Here is a 17,045-nt window from a genome sequence, read left to right as displayed (position 1 = left end):
GTGATCTTTGTGCTACATAACCATAAAACTAGAAGTTTTCATTTGCTCTTGTTTTTTTTCTGCATTCTTTAGAAGCTTCAGAAGTTCAGGGTTTCACATCTGGTGGATAATACTGTTTCAAGTACCCAAAGATGTGCAGAACTGCAGCTGAAAAAAGATGCTGTCTTCCGAGGGCTTCTCTCACGTTCAGCTGTTGGTTCTTCAGCCTGAGCCCACTTGGAGAAAAATGCTGCTTATCCAGAAGTTGATGAACTGACATCTGCTTTTTTTCTTTCAGTAGTCCAGTGATCTAAGAGAATAAAGTTATAAGCCATAAGGATTTTTGTACTTTTGTGTCTGCTTATACATAGATTTTGTGTCTTATAAAGCTTAGGAAAGCTTTTAGATAGTTGTTTTAAAGATATGGATAATAATCATCCTTAACATAAAAATAAATTGTTAACGAGACTTGTTTTTTTCTTTATTTAAAAAATGAATTACTGGGGAGAGTAAAATGAATTTCTGTAACAAGTTACATGAATGGTCTTGCTGATTATGTTCACTTTCAGAACTTCAGATAACAGCTTTTCATACTGTTTGTTTATGATATTTTTTTCTCATTTTGCATGAGCAGTAATGGAATAGAAATATATTTAACTATGTAATGAAATGAACTTACTGTGTGCCTCCAGAAGAAACAAGCACTGGTAGAAGTAGTTCCACTCTTTGCAAGGAAACTCCACCAGTTATTTCATTTTTATTTTTTTTTAAAGTAAGCATTAAACAGCTTTTTTTTTTTTTTTTCCAGCACAACTGAGTGAACAGTCTTAGCTGAGACAGCTGTCAAATTAAGTAGGAAGTCTGCAGTGAGTAGTTTCAAAACAAACAACAAAAACACAAACAAAGCATCCAAAGTATTGCCATTTTTGCAAACATTTATTTTTGCTTCTCCTAGCTTTTAGAAGATCTTTTCTTACACATAGTCTTTGATGTTGTTTGGTTTTGTTTTGTTTTAACAAGCTGAATAATCTGTAACACATGGCACCTCTCTAGATTTAGGATCATAGAGTGGTTTGGGTTGGAAGGGACATTTCAGACCATCTAGTTCCAACCCCCTGCTATAGGCAGGGACACCTCCCTCTAGACCAGGTTGCTCAAAGCCCCATCCAGCCTGGCCTTGAATGCTTCCAGGGGGGGAGCATCTACAGCCCCTCTGAGCAACCTGTTCCAGCTTCTCATCACCCTGACAGTAAAGAACTTCTTCCTAATATCTAGTCTAAATTTACCCTCTTCCAGTTTAAAGCCATTTCTCCTCATTCTGTCACTACATGCCTTTAAAAAAAGTCCTTCCGCAGCTTTCCTGCAGGCCCCCTTCAGTTACTGGAAGGCTGCTGTAAGTTCCCCTGGAGCCTTCTCTTCTCCAGGCTGAATTTATTATTTGCCAGAACCTTGAAGTGGGAAGAAGAGACAATGTTATCTCAGCTCAAGAGTTTGGAAACTAGTAGCAGTGAATATGTGGATTGGAATGGACAAAAAAGACAGGTCTCTCACTGAGTATTGGTGCATATCCTCAAGGCAGTTTCAAACTGAATAATTTCAATTCCCTATGATACATCCCAGTATTTTCTTGTGCATGCAGTGTTCATTCCTACTTCAGTTGTTGCAAATGCATTGTCATGAGCTCATCCGATTGGGAAACAGAGCTTGATTCACTTTCAGGATTGCAGTGACCTTCTTACCACCTCTTTGGTAATGGGACTAGATAGTCTTTAAGGTCACTTCCACTTCAAGCTTTTCAAGCACTTTGATTTTCTGATGAGCAGACAGAGCTGAATGTGTCCCAAACTCAGGGCACAGCCACAGAAGGATGGGGAGTTCCCAACCCTTTGTGCTGGGGTCAGGATGCAGAGGCTGCTCTGACAACAGGCACAGCCATCCAAAGCAAGAAGGGACAGAAGGGTTGGCACTCTCACTGCACAGGTATTGGTGCTTTTACTTCACGTCTGCTGAAGAGCTGCTGGTGTGTTCATTTCAAAAAAGCCACTACAGTTAGGAAGCAATTATACTGAATTTTTAGGTTTTGAGTGATTTGTGAGAGATCTGTGACAATGGGAATTGGTGTGAGATACTGTGAGATACTGTGAGATACCAGTGAGATACTGTTTTTTTTCTTTGAGCTGTATACAATGTTGAAGTGTAAATGTGAGAAATTTGTAACACGATGCAGCTTGTGTAGTGGCCATATATTCAGGTCTCTGAAATATGTGCTGAAAAATCAGGTTGGATTCAGGGCAGGATGAGCAGAAAACTGATTTGGAGGATCTGTAATCCAGGAGCATAGAATAGTGCAGCTCTTAATCTGAAGTTTGCACACTAATTTATTGACAGGGCAAATAAGTAGTTTGAGCTGCTTTATTAGAGCGTGTGACATCTCTGTTTTTATGTTTTGCATGTGTAGTGTTTTAGATCAACTTGTACTAAATTGTATTAAAGTGTTGCTGTAAAATTTTCTGGCTAAAAAGGACTGAAATCTACTTTCTCTGTGGTAAAGATGTAGCATGAATCATTACCATGGACTCCTCTCCTTAAGCCTTGTTTCCATGTTTCATTAATTGGACAGAGCCGTTGTTGTTCATTTGGTGTGTATTTTCTCAGTGCTCTCACATGCAAACTTCAGGTTTGCTGCTAGAGAATATTCAACACTGGGTTTTTTAGATCCCTCTTATATCTACTGCCATGTGGCATCTTTGGTGGAGAAAAATAGACATGTTGGCATGAATGAAAATGTACTGTGCTGCATTAACAAGATGCTGTCTTGGATAACTAAGTATTTTGGATAAGGTTAATACATTTAGTGTAAATCAGTAAAGGAATGGAATACAGAATTATATGCAAATTTCACTAGTTAAAACTGGAGATAAGGATTCAAAGAACAGTGAGGCAGGTAAGAGCTGGCTGAAATTGGGAGGACAGTGAGATGTCCAGGAAGAATCAGGAGATGACTGCTGAGATTAACAGAGGACTGGCTGCCAGCTGCTTTAGCTAGTGGCACTATGCATATTTTGATGACATTAGCTGATGAATCAAAGTTGGGAATGAGTCCCAATAAGGAGTTTTAGAGATTGGACCAGAAGAAGCAAATGATACCAAAGGCTGAAATAATAAATATTTAATGGCCCAGCTTCTACATCAGTTTCACATCGTTTGCTCAGGAAACAAGTGAAAAACATCTCGTGTGTGATGGGCATGGATGAACTGCATGCTAATTGAGTGACAGGGGCTGCAAATATGATACCAGTATGAGCAAGGAAAAGACTGGGAAGGCTTTACAGCAGAGGGAAACCACTGATGTGTTTGTGGAAGTGTTGGAGCACTGCAAGAGGTCTAGTTGCTTTTGTTTGAAGACAGCAGCTCTGAACTGACAGAGCAGAGGAAGACTGCCAGGCTGCCTTGTATGATGTGTTCAGCTTGGTACTGCATCGTACCAAGGAACAGGCTTCCCTCATCATCATCATCTGTGCTTGATGTGTAGGCCTGCTGTAGGAGTTTGTGTGTTTACTTCTCAGTGAAATAATTTCATTTTGAACATAGTCTTGTGCATTCAGCATCGCTGGTTTGTTTTCATTCATAGTTACTTTTTCATTCCTCCTCATGTGTGTTTTGTTTTTTCTTTCATAGAACGGTTCGTGTCTGGCTGAAGAGAGACAGTGGACAGTACTGGCCCAGCATATACCATGCAATGCCATGTAAGTATAAGGAAATGTTCATTATCTACTGTGTATTTGCACAGTGTCTTTTTTTATTTGATTAAACTTAATGTTTATGGCCATTTGTGGCCTTGCCACTTCATATTAAATTCAGTACTTGAGTAGCTCTCATGGTTTCTGTGAAGCTTTACCAAGTTGCATGCTAATGTTCCCGAGAGGCATCAGGGATTACAGCAGCAAAAGCATACAAATATGCTAGGAAGGGATGAGCATTTATGTGAATATGGATCAACAAATGTGGAAGCTCAAAATGTAGTCCTGTGTTCCACCACTAATGGAGTCCATAAAGCTTTGTAAGTCTCCAGTATAAATCACTGCCCTTACTACTGCATGTGCTCAGTCCATTAGAGTACAATGGTAAATGGTTTTATTTGATAATAACTTAATATCCTGCAGTAGCTAATACAATAGAGGGCATACTAGACAGAGAAGGCTGGTTTTCCAGTGGAGGAGCAGAATCATATTACCCCACAATTAGATGACGAAAACCAAGCCTTCATCATGAATTTCTCCAATATCATCTACTGTAGGTCTTCTGTCCCAAAGAGGGTGTTCATGCTTTGAAAGAAAATGCAGATTAATGTCCATTTTTCCTAGAGGTGGTTGAAGAGACTGCTGCCCTGTCATGACCTGTATTGAGTGTAGGAGAAAACTTTGCAGGCCATCTGCAGCAGAAATATGCTGATGCTCCTCAGTTAACTCATATGTGCTGGGCTAGCTTGTCTCTAGAAAGCAGATCAGGGAGCATTTGTCACGTCCCATTGAGGCAGTGTTACTGTCCAGAGAAAGTAGTATTTTAAGCTAATGTTAGATTTGCAAGAGGATTTCTATCTCCATGATGCAGAAAATATTTAGTACGTATAAATGTTAAACAGTTCTAGTACCATGGCATCATCAGTTTGGGGCTTCAGTTTGGGGCTATAGAGTGTTTGCTTGCCTGCTCCAGGAAAGCATTCCTTTGCTAAATAGAGAGAAAGTTCTTTTTTTTTTTTTTCCTTTGCTGATGGATGGACTCATAAGAATATGTCAAGCCTCAAAGGTATTTTCTGATCAAAATTTTGCTCAAAAGGTATTGGAAAGCAGCTAATGATGTGGCAGACTGTGGACCTCTGTAACAGTAAGTAGCCATGGCTTTGGTTCCCCTCACCTGTCCAAAGAGGTCTGCTTCCCCCAGACAAACTGTTATGAAGTGGCACTTCTCACTTTAAAATCATCTTAGCTCTTCCACTGATCGTAGAGAGGCTGCATTATTGCCAGTAATAATAGCTATGCTGGAAAAGATTGAGTAGATCCAGACCCACTCAGAGGGGGCTCTTTTAGAGTTCCTTCATGAATCTGAGCACCTGATGCTGTTCTTTCACTTCAGGCTGGTAAATTTTTGAGTCATGAGACATTTACATTGTACTGAGTTATTCACCACGTTCAAGAATGATCAAGTATAATTAAACATTGGAGCAATGCCAATTAAGTTATCAGCCATGGCTTTATGCTTTAAAATCATAGGGAGGGCTCTGAGTTAGCCTCTGCGCGGGCATGCATTTGCGTTTTGTCTGTTTCTGCATGGATCACCTTTTTGGATTGTCCTCTGCCTTAGGTTCACGTTGTTTTTTGCTGTCTAGAGAACAACAGAGGTTCTTTTCAGAAGAAAAATAGTAGGCATGATGATGCTTTTGTGCTGCTTAGCAAGCTGTGAGAATGGCAGTCCCACCTACAGATTACCCATTAGCGTGACTCATGGCTGGTTACAGTGCTGCGTGACCCACACCCTTTCATAATTTGTTGTTAGGTAGTCTTAATAACTGAGATTGCAGACAGAACCTCTGGGAGGTTAGGAGGATGAGGCATTGAGGCTGAGCCAGCCATATGCTTTGCTCAGACTCTGCCAACCAATGGAGCCATCAGTGCGTTCTGAATGTGAAGCCCATTATATAGCTGCTCAGTAGGTTCTTCCAACTAGGGACATTTTTGCTATTTAGGAGTGGGCTTTCCTCAGTTACAGAGTTTTCTGCCCAACCCGTGGGTGTTTCAGAAAATAGTGGACAACACAGCAGCCCCGTTTTTGAGAAAGAGTGAGCTGTGAGTGTTCAAATCAGGTCACTGCACAGCCAAGCCTTTGCAAAGAGAAGGGTAATGGAAACACCCCGTGGCAGATATCATTTCTGTGGTCTTTTGCTGGTTTTCTCAGCCAGAGTGTCACAGCAGCATTAAGCATCAGAAGGCCTTTGATAAACACTTGACAGAACGTGGTCATGGATGCTGGTGGCTGGAGGTGGTAGAACCACTGGTAGAACTCAGTCTGCTTTCAAGAACCACCACAGGCAGAGACACTATCAAAAATACACAGTTGTGTTGTCAGTAAAGCAAACTAGGTAAGCTGAATATCTGACTACTTCATGTCAGAGTTGTCTGAACAACCTTGATAACAGTGGACCTCTGAGCAGGTTAATCCTCATGGTTAGGGGTGTGATCTTTACATTTTTTGTTAGTATCTGCACAGGAGGAAAAAAAAAACCCACCTTTTTACAGAATTATGAGAAGGTATCATAGTCAATACAAGAAAGCTTTGCATAAAAATGAATGACCACAGTAGATCCAAACCCAACCAGAAAAAGCCTCTCGCAGATGGAGAACTGAGTAAAGGTTTTATCATAATGGAATACCCAGGGTTTGAGGCAGATAGTACATGGCCTTACGATGTTTTTTTTTAGCTAGCACTTTGCATTGAAGCAGATGGTCAAAACTGTGCAAAGCAAAACACAACCCTTAGGTCTTCCATTTTGCCACTTCTGGCCCTCTGAAAATGCAGGTATAAAGTCTGTATTTGTCTTCCACTTCTGTCAGCTTCTAATTGAGGAGACTCGTTGTTTAGAGCATGAAGGAATTCAAGATTTCTGTTTTCAAAGGCAAAAAATCATAGCATTATTGTGTATTTGCCCTATATGTAAGAATACAGCCAGACTTACATGTCAGGAATATCCAGCCCATCAGATCAGATCAAGCCTCTTGTAGTGTGAAATCCAAATCATAGCTAGACGTTAAAGTGGAGAGTCTTCAAAGTGCTGTTATTTTTCCTCGGTATTATTTTAAAGGGCTCTTTAACATCTTAGAAAATTAGGGCTTTTTTTTTTTCTTTTTTTTCTTTTTTTCTTTTCTTTTTTTTTTCTTTTTTGTTCCCCTCCTTATAATGAGCCCAAGTGCTTAAGAAAGTGTCTAACTTTCTTGTGAAGTATAAGCTGCTGCTGTCTGGTTGCAACTGGTGCCATTTCAATTGCATTAGTGCAGCTAGGGCTGACGTTCATTTTTCCAAGAGTACATGTTATTTAAGAATTCCTTTAGGAAAATGATTATAGCGAAGTATCTTTACACTGCTGTGACAAAGTACGTGTGGGTTTGGAACTCAAATGTGACCTTTATTTAGCAGCGTGTCTCATATTTGCTTGTACCTTTTGTATCTGAAGTGCTTTGAGTTATCTGGAAGAAGCATACTTTAAATAGCTAATTTAACTGAGTTTTTCTCTGTAAACTGTTTGTTTGTCATCTTCAGAGTTACTGATAGTTTTTTTTCAACGTATGCACACTGTTTGACATTTTAAAGCTGGAATGTTGAATATGCCTGTTTTGGTATTAAGTGCCTTTTAAAAGGGTATGATTTTACTTAGAATTGCTTTGTCATTTTTTTCCTACAACATCCTAATTCCACTATGATCTGGAAGTCTCAGTATCATAGCAGCGTCCCACCATATGAAGGGAAGCTTTGAGTTTGCCTTTTCTGAAGAAGAGGTACAGAAAGGAATGATTTCATTACTGTTAGTAGCCATAATGTAGCATTTCTGTTCTGGCAGTTCCCTTGAACTGAAGCCTTTTCTTTAATTTAATTCTTGGATGTGAATGTGATTGGCTTCCTGCTTGCAATTAGTTATCCCTTAGGAAATGTATTGGGGGTGTGCAGTGCTAGAGGTAGAATGGTTTTGTTAAACAGGCTTTCCTTGCTGTGATATAGCTCAGCTGCTAACTAACAAAGATCTGCTGAGCTATGAGCTGTACAACTGTAGGTAAGACATTGTTCAAATGGAGAATATAGCAAGTACATGGCACTGTAAAACAAAGAACTCCGAGTCTGTTACTAACAAAACCACTGCATGTAATCACAGCGGAGAGAAGAAACTAAAAAGGAGGGGAAAAGAATTAAAAGCACGTCTGACTGCACTCAACATCTATTACACAAATATGGTTTAATCAATGGTCTTACCACTACAGAAAGGGGATAGATGCCTGTCCCTAGTCACAGTGCTGAGAAGTGATTACTGAAGGGTTCTGTGGGGACAGCATGCTGCTGTGCTGGATGGTAAAAGCAATCCCTGCCTTCTAAATGCAGCCTCGCAGTATCTTGATTAAACCAAGCATATCACTTGAGTTATTACAAGAAAAGTCTGATTTTACCCTGTATGCAAACCTCTCTATATCCTAGGGGGATTGATTTATAAGCAATTTAAGAGTGTATCCTGATATTTATTAGTGTTGATGTAAGAATCAGTGGCAGGTTTTCCACAGAGTCTTGTATTTTGGCCATAGTATGTGATAGTGTAATAATGTTGTCTGGGGAAATGACCACAGAGCAGTTGGACTGACTGCTCTTTGTACTGGCTTTTAGGTCAGCTCCTGTTAACAATGAGTCAAGTTCACTTTCTTACTGCAGGTGTAGGATGTGAGTCTTTGACAGCGTTTTCTTTTACTGCTGATAAAGGGCAGGCAAATGGCTTGGTTTTGTTTTGTTTTTATAAAAACTGCCCAAATTATTCAGCTAAATAAATATAAAATGTGTACTGAAATGTCAGGTACCACTCATATGGATACACCAGCACAGTTCTTGTATAACATGCCTCATGCCCACTTTCAGAAAGCATTCGTAAGGAAAAATGAAGAAACTGAGCAATAAATAACTGTTAATCCATGTCCTAATAGGATAGGATAGAATGAATGGCACAAGCACTGTTGTTTTTTTTTAAAATGTTTATCTATTGGAAGGGGGCAAAATGGTGAAGCACGGTGAAGCATGCTAGCTAGTTTTAGGCTTTCCAGAACTTCAAGAAAATCGCAGTTTTGTTAACTTCATCATCATGTTCATTTTTTTCAGCTCCATGTTCATGCATGTCTTTTAACCCGGAAACCAGAAGGCTGTCCATAGGTCTAGACAATGGTACAATCTCAGTAAGTACATACAAAGATTTCTAGTTGAAACGCTTCCCTTTTGAGAAGTATATGTGTGATGGGGTGAGGATATTTTTGCTAGCGTTCGGGAGAGAGAATTTTTACTGCAGTGGATCTAAAGCTGTAGTGTGGAAAGTGACAGATTACTCCAAATTTTTCTCCAGCCCTCACATAAAGATTGAATGGAGTTTGCAATATTTATTAGGCAACTAAACAGACAGTCTTAATTTGCATCTATCTTAAAAAAATAGCAAAAAGAACTAAAGAAAAAGCAGCTGAACAGCTGTTGTTTTATTAAACGAGTGTCTTGTTAATCATGCCATACCAAAGTTTTCTGAAAGCAGCAGTTGAGAGGGGAAAAATAATGTTCGAGAGGCAGAAGATGAATTTCTGCTCTATATTTAGCTATTTTTCCAAGTTTCAGGGTTCAGATTTTGTTTTCATCTCAGTTCCTCTATAGTAATTGCTCATATAGGTCAATGCTCTTGCTGAAAGAATTGGTTTATTAACATCTCAGAGATCTGTGTGTGTGTGGAAAGGAAGCGGGATATCAAAACAAGAGCCTGTCTTTTAGATTTGGAATAGAGAATAGCACTCGACTCTCTAAAAGTTGGATTTTTCTTGTGGAATAGTTGATGAAATGCTGTTGCCATGCAGAAAGGAACTAAGGGTCAGGGAGGGACTTCTCACCTGTGCCCCATCATTAGACGTCTACAGTTCAAGACCATTTTTATCTTCATTTCTGATTTTACTGCTGTTGTCGCTGCTTTATGGGCTTTATAACTGAATGTATGTCCATAGGTTGACAGAAGGGCAGCTGTCTGCACTAAACCAAGATGGTATCTGGGATGGGACGTGTAGCCCTTTTAGCTATTGCCCATGAGCTGTTTCAAAGATGTGAAGGCTTTGACCCATAAAGCTATTAATGGCTCAGCACCAGAGATTTTCAGTGCTCGTAGGAGATTTCTCCTTTTGTATCTAGGAGATGGGACAGCTGCCAGAGAATTCCCTGCACCTCTGAAATTCCCTTCTTCCCACTCTCCAAAATAGCTTTAATTTTCCAGTCCTACTGGACGCATTTGTTTTCACCAGGCCTTTGAGGAATGTGAAGGCAACTGTAAATAAGGCATTTAAGTATTCCAGCTTGATGAAAGAGATGTCCTTTATCTTCATGGCATTTTGCCTTGAAGAGTCAGAGAGTCTGAACAGGTCAAGTATTTTCCATTCTAGAGCTAAAGATGGTTAATGAGGTATGCAGGTGGTAAACCAACATGTTACTTCGGGTACTTCTTAGTATGCATTGCCACCTCTAAGACATTGTATTTGTTGCCACGCTTTGCTTTCCTTTTCCCTTCTTTTGAATACAGGTCAATAGGAGAGCAACGCTAGTCTGCGTTGCTTCATTTTGTCTCTACTAGCTTTAAGCAACTGTGTAGTAGAGGATTTTGCAGAAAATATGCTCTGCAAACTTTCACAAGTGATGGAAAGTTTCCCTCTGCAGAAAACCCAAGGCTTGCAAGAGAAGCCACAACTGTATTATGTTGCAAGATGTATTGAAGGTGGAGATGGAGGAAGGGTAGCCCCACATTCAAGTCCTTGCTATATATAGGTGTTAGGGAAAATCTAACACCAAATACTCAAGGGTAGGTTACAAGCACCTTTTGGAGGGACATTCTAAGCACGTATACAGGAGTAAAATTAGTCTAGCACAAAAGTGTACAAGGAGGGCACGCTGTTCACAGAGTAAGAGACCTTCGTGCAACAAGGTGGTCTTAGTGCACTTTTACTGTGTAACCCTCAGAAGAAATGTACAGACAATTCACTTCAGTAGCTTGAAATACTTGGCCATTGGTCAGCTGCTCCTGCACCTTGTGCGCAGGACAGAAAAGCTCTGAAAGGTGTTGTGCATCTGCTTTGTATGGAAGGGAAGATCTTATGGCAAGGGCTGCATAAGCTAACATAGCTCCCATGATGTCAAATTTATCTTTCTGTGCTACTGCTTTTACTTTCACACATAAATATGAATAAGAAAGTGAAACTGCCTTTTACATGAAACTTTGGAAAGTTATGTGGCTTTTGGTTGTCACCCCAGAAATGCCTGTGGTGCCTTTTGAGAAGGATGGGCAGCAATGCTGTTGTTAGATAAAGATGTTCCAGCAAAGCCACAGTGAAGTGAGATTTTAGGCCCCGTTTCTCCTTAAGAAACAGACTGACAGTTTTTACTTCTACAAAGATGTAGAAGTAAAAGTAAGAGATTGTTTTCAACCTTTTGTAACTTCTCAGCATGAAGGCTGCATCAACTTTCGTGCAGCACAGTACACTTTTCTCTTGAGTGAAAGTTTGTCAAGCATCTTGCTTGGAAAGCAAGAGTACCTGAAGCACACAAAAAAGTTTCTTGTGATCGTTTTTATGCCTTGCAATCCCTTTTTTTTTGGATAAATGGCACTTGTATTTCTTTTTGTCTTAGGGGCTGCCTCAGGTTGCTTTTGGAAGCCAAAAGACACTATTGCAGTCATAAATTCCTTCCTCTGAAGAAAATATTATTTTAATGGGTGCAAGTTTCTTGATACCACTATAGCAAGCAACAGAGGAAAGGTCTATCACTTGAAATAAATAGGAGAGTTGACTGCCAGGATGCAACTCCCCGCTTAATTTCATCTAAAAGTTAGCTTCCTAGACAAAGTTAATCATGAGGCTCTGCTGCCAGTAGAGAAATGAATTGCCCTTGGGAATACCCATGTTGCTTATGCTATTTCTGAAGATATAACTGAGGCATTTAGTTTTTAGGTAGCTGAAACTGAATGAAATTGAACTTTTTATCTGACCTTGCTTGTGTTCAGATGAAGTTGTTACATACTTGGAGAAGGTCCACAAGGAAAACAAGTCAAAGGAACAGCGCTGTCTGAATTCTTTCTTAGGGATGGCGCTTAATATAGATTCATCATCCACATCATCTGATCGTGCAGATGTCCACAAGCTTGGCTGTAAACAGTACTAGGAACACCTAGGCTCTACCTGCTGGTGTGCACCTCTGCCACAGTGGGAAGTTTAGTGTGTTTTTTTCTCCAAGAAATAGCATAATAGTTTCTATCCTATTCTGATTTTTGCATTTAATGAAGTGAGAATGCTGTAATCATTTTGAAGACCTTTCTTTGCAGCAGATGTAGACATAGTCACTGACATTAGATTTAAGAGTATTCATTCCTCTCAATTTCTGAAGCTAGTTTGCTGTTCTCTGGAAGATATGGTGAGAGCACTGTCAGTAACTTGTATTAATAGGATCAAGTCAAGCCTCAAAGATCCACACTGTGCTGTCAAAATGGCATCATCTAACAGAGTATAGACTGTAAATTCCTTGGGGTGGGAGCGAGGCTGTGAATAGGTAATAAATAAAAAGTATTAACTCTGAGATGGGATTCAGTTGCCAATGCAGAGGTCTCTAGTTCTGTTTTGTCATCCAACACTTGATGTCCACCTGCAGCTCTGGAAGGGTATGGCTCTTCTTTTGACTCTGTGTCATATCAGCCAGCATGCACGGCCAAGGATTCTGAAATGACATGCACTAGGGTATGTGTTTTGTTTACCTTAACACAAATAATTCGAAACAGAACACCAGTGATATTTGCAGACTTATAGAAGACTTATAGAAGTCATAAAATCAAGAGTGGAAGTTTTTGGTGTGTGTATGTTACAGTGTGAGGGAGATGTGCTCAATGAAGGTGCAGCTGAGAGCCTCTGTACAGCAGTGGGCATTGGGTTGGCCTTTGCAAATGCTCAGGACTTCACCTTAAAGGCTTTCATAGCACTGATTACTCCACTGATATAATAGTAATAAGCTTTCCTTAGACAGACAAGATTGATCAGTAATGTTTCAATATTGCAAAAAACATATAGAGAAACTCAAAGGAGAAAAACGAAAATTAAAAAAAAACAAACCAAATCCACACACAAGAAAACCCTCTGAAGAGCAGAGGATGATCTTACCAGAAAAATGTTTAATCCCTGCGAGGAAGGTTTTTGGTTTTTCCATTCCAAGTGCTGTGATGTGTCACAGTCCCTCCTGTGCAAAAGCACTGTCACAAGACTCAAATCTTTCCCTGTTCTCTTAACAAGCTGTGTGTGAGCTGCGTGGCTGACCTCAGCCTTTCTAGCTCATTAAGAAGTGCCCAAAAAACCGCCTAATGAGAACTGAAGCATCAGCAGCTCTGAGAAGTGTGAAACGTTGATGTATGGAAGGATAAGAACCAGTTTCTGCTGGTACAATGTTAAAAAGATACAGTCAGTGTTTCTGTAGGGCAGCAGCCACAGTGTATGTGCAATAGGGCATGAATTCGTGGAGCAAGGTGCCCTGTGTTAAATTACCTGTCTACTGATGTAATTAAAACCTTGAGAGGGATAGAGGAATGTGGGCAGTAGAAAAACAAGTGACTGTGTACAGGGGAGCAAGAAATAAAAGAACTTAAAAATTAGAAAATGTGAAAAGGAGATGACTCTCAAAGTAACAAATGCTTTCAGGGGAGAAAATAAGATGCAAGAAATCTTGGGGGAGGTGGAGAGAAGAACATGCAATATCATGACATCCAGTATTCAGGTTAATGGAACTGTGTTCATATTGTACTGTGTTCATCCCTTTAGATAGAGTGCTCTATCGATAACATGCAACCGTGGCTTGTATTAAAGCACACCTAATCAATACTTGGCTTAACCTTACTAATTGCCGTTGTGTTCTGATTCACTGCATTGCAATGGGGAGATTCGGGAGACTTTTTCAGCCTTCCAATAAGTTGTCCACAGATAACTGAGCAGAACGGCCATGTCAACTTTGTCAAAGGCAAAATGCCAAAGCGGAATTTGAATGCGCGTTGTTCCTCACCTCTGCACTTCTGATCACCTGCATCTGTGCGTCACCCCGGTGCAATCTGTGTTCACTACCAGGATGGGAAAGACAAACATATTCTCCCACCACGTGTTGCAGCAATTAAAGCTGTTTCTTTTCAGGCAACATCAGCAGACAGTTAACATTCGTAGAAAAGGGTCTTTAATTCAAGTGGGCTTTGCAGAGAAGCATTCTGTGTGGCGGTTTAACCTTCTTCAGGCCGTGGTTAATTAAACCCACTTCCCCTGTAAGTAGGTAGGGAGGTATAGCAGATTTTTAATGCTCTGTGGTTTGCAGAGTTAAGGTGACCCTGGTATAGAAATCCAGCTGACTTAATTGATTTGTCACCACTATTTAAATAACACCCTTCATTGTAATCCTCAGCTGCCAGAGGAAAGCTAAGAGGAGGTGGATAAGAATAAAGGAGTGGAAGGTGAAGTAGTGCAATGCAAGACAACATATTTATTACCGATTTACAAGCAGAAAACTAGAAACAGCACAATACATAGCTGCCTCAACCCACTCACTGTTGTTTCCTGGAAGCTGGGACCTGTAGGTTTCCAACAGATGCGTGTGGCAGCCTCTCCACCTTGGTGCCAAGGAGGAATTATGGTGTATTAGGGACAGTCTAGGTGCTGGAGAGCCATGCTGATTACATGGAGACCCCACAGGATATGCAGAATGACTCTTTTTGTTCCAGATCAGAAAAGTTGGGTAAATATCAGTGCTTCAGTGGTTAGAATGTTTTCTCATACTCTTCAGCGCTAAACATTTGATTTGCCTTAAAAATAGTCTGTGGGCTCATGAAGCCCAGTCCTTTCTGTCAGTGCTTCTGGCAGTGCTTATGCATGGATATTGCACAACTTTAAAATGTAGCTCATCTTGTGTTTTGCAATGTTCCTTTTATTTTCACACTATTTCCAGATTAAATAAATTAGGTTTTACTGCTGGCCCCAAGCTAGATTAGCCCAGGGAGCTTCTGCATAGTTTAAATAATTTAATACGATGTGTTTTCAAGCTCCTTGTTCTTTCTCACATTTCTCTCAGTAGGACGTCTGCACACAATTACCTGAGGGCAGTTTGAAAGCCAGTTCATGTAGTGGTGCAGCAGGGCCCACCCTTTGCCAGGTGTTTCCTCCCAAGTGAAGCTGCAGAAGCTGTGTTGTGACCACTGTTTCCCCTACTCTGAACAGCTCTCTCCTTCAAAATAAGCAGCAGGAACACCCAGGTGCTCATTCTGTTTAACCACGTGGGACTGTTCCAGGAACTGAGACCTCCACACAGACTCTTTACTGCTGATTTTCATCATTCGCATCCTCTAAAAGCCAATTTAAAGATGGTTAAACAGCAGCACCAGGGCAGCAGGACTGCAGAGCATCTCCCTGTAGGGTGTTCTTCCCTGACCATAGAGAGAGCCAAGCTGGGTCACTCTGCATGCCTGTCCCTGGGCAGCCACCCTCTGTGCCCATGCACTACTGCTTGGTAGCCACAGCAGAGCAGCAGCAAAGCAAGAAAGTCTGCTTCTAAGATACCAGAATAAATAATAATTAATAGTGAGATAAAATCAAGGTGGGGAGGAACGTCTGTGTTTGTTTGCCTGAAGTATCGAGAAACTTCTGAACAGAAATCTGAGCTTTTCCCTATTGTGGATTATTAGTACATAGTTTGGAGAGAGCATCTCCAGGGGCCTCTCACAAATTTAATCGGAGCTTCCCAAGGTTCAGGTTGGGGTGTGCATGCGGATGTGCACACAGCTGGGTGCATGCACAGGTATCTGCTCCAGCAATCCTGAGCTGTGAGATGTTTGCTGTGTGCTGGCAGTCAGGTCTCCTGCTTTGTGGTACACTGGCTCATTTGTAGCCAGCCATCCTGCCAGCTTCTTAAGTTCTTTTTAATGGTTCCTCTTTTATCTCCATCTTTCTGTTCAGAAGCACTCATGAGGCTTTGTTAGGCCTTTTTAAAAAATGAAATGATTTGTGGGGTTTTTAGATGGAGGTACTCAAAATTTGCAAAAACACAGACAGATTCAAATGATAATAGTCTTGGACACTTCACATCTCTAAACCCTGTTTCTGTGTTACTCTTCTTCTTTCCGTTTCCCCAGGAATTCATTTTATCAGAAGATTACAACAAGATGACACTAGTGAAGAGTTACCAGGGTAAGAACCATGATCTGCACTAATTAGTCTGTATTGTCATTAATTTTTATTAATGTGCTCTTCAGGGGCGAGAATCGAAATATTCTCCTTTACTGTAATTTTTCAGGCTAATATAAATGCTGTTTTTATCAATAGATCAATACTGTGCTTTGAGATTGCAAGACTTACTGAGCTCTTTCATGCTCTATTTTTCATTTGAAGTGTACCTTAGGAATGTCATCGTAGACAGCAAGCCGTCAAAAATCCAAATGTGTGGAGGGAAGAGGAACATTAGTTTTTAATATTTAATAGTATGCATTTAATGAATCTATTTAGAAAGCTGACTGTCTTTTAGGGTTGTAGCTTTTGGGACAAGTACAGTTGTATTTCAGTAAATGCTTGTTTTAGTAATCTCAATATTATCAGTGGATACCTGCCATACTAAAAGGTCCATATCTTTTCTAATTCCACTTGGCCATTTGGTAATGGGATGTTGTAAGAAACATAGCTATTTATCCTTACTAAACTTCTAGAGGACACCACACTTAGGTCAGGTATCCCTATAAAAGTAACATAATAGCTACCACTTATTTCTACACCTCTTTTGCTGTTTGACTGAGAGGTGATGTATTATATGCTAAGAATCGTGTTTCTGTAGAAAAGTCTCTGACCTGTTGGCTTGAGATCTCTCTCGTACCTTTCACATATATATTTACTCATGTATTTGAGTTTCTGCATCTTGAAAAATTAGAGAATAATTTAAATCTCTAAATGGAGGCTCTGGGGATCACTTTGTAACCTTTAGATTTAAAAGTATGGAGAGAATCACAAAATCTAAGAATGGCTTGGGTTAGAAGGGACCTCAAGGATCATCGAGCTCCAACCCCCTGTCACACGCAGGGCTGCCAGCCACTAGATAAGAACTAGATTAGGTTGCCCAGGGCCCCATCCAACCTGGTGTTAAACACCTGCAGGGACAGGGCATGCACAGATGGGCATTCTCCTGGTGAGACCAACGTGGAGGCAGAGGTTGCCACTGTGGAGGACTGTCGTGCCAGGTGCTGGACTCTCAGACAA

At 40.5% G+C, this 17,045-nt stretch overlaps 1 protein-coding gene across 1 annotated transcript in view; it reads left to right on the top strand.

Annotated features, from left to right (window-relative positions):
- The window catches only part of WDFY2 (WD repeat and FYVE domain containing 2), a gene marked incomplete at both ends in the record, with an annotated part of 62,189 nt that overhangs the window by 28,525 nt on the left and 16,619 nt on the right, over positions 1–17,045 (top strand). The window contains 3 exons of the mRNA XM_079550064.1: positions 3,658–3,725; positions 8,881–8,954; positions 15,935–15,989. Coding sequence (XP_079406190.1) covers positions 3,658–3,725; positions 8,881–8,954; positions 15,935–15,989 — 197 coding nt within the window. The remainder of the gene's footprint in view (positions 1–3,657; positions 3,726–8,880; positions 8,955–15,934; positions 15,990–17,045) is intronic.

The sequence above is a fragment of the Tetrao urogallus genome (genome assembly GCF_951394365.1).
Source record: "Tetrao urogallus genome assembly, chromosome: 1".
NCBI classification, from domain to species: Eukaryota; Metazoa; Chordata; class Aves; order Galliformes; family Phasianidae; genus Tetrao; species Tetrao urogallus.
This window is presented reverse-complemented; position numbering and strand designations above follow the sequence as displayed.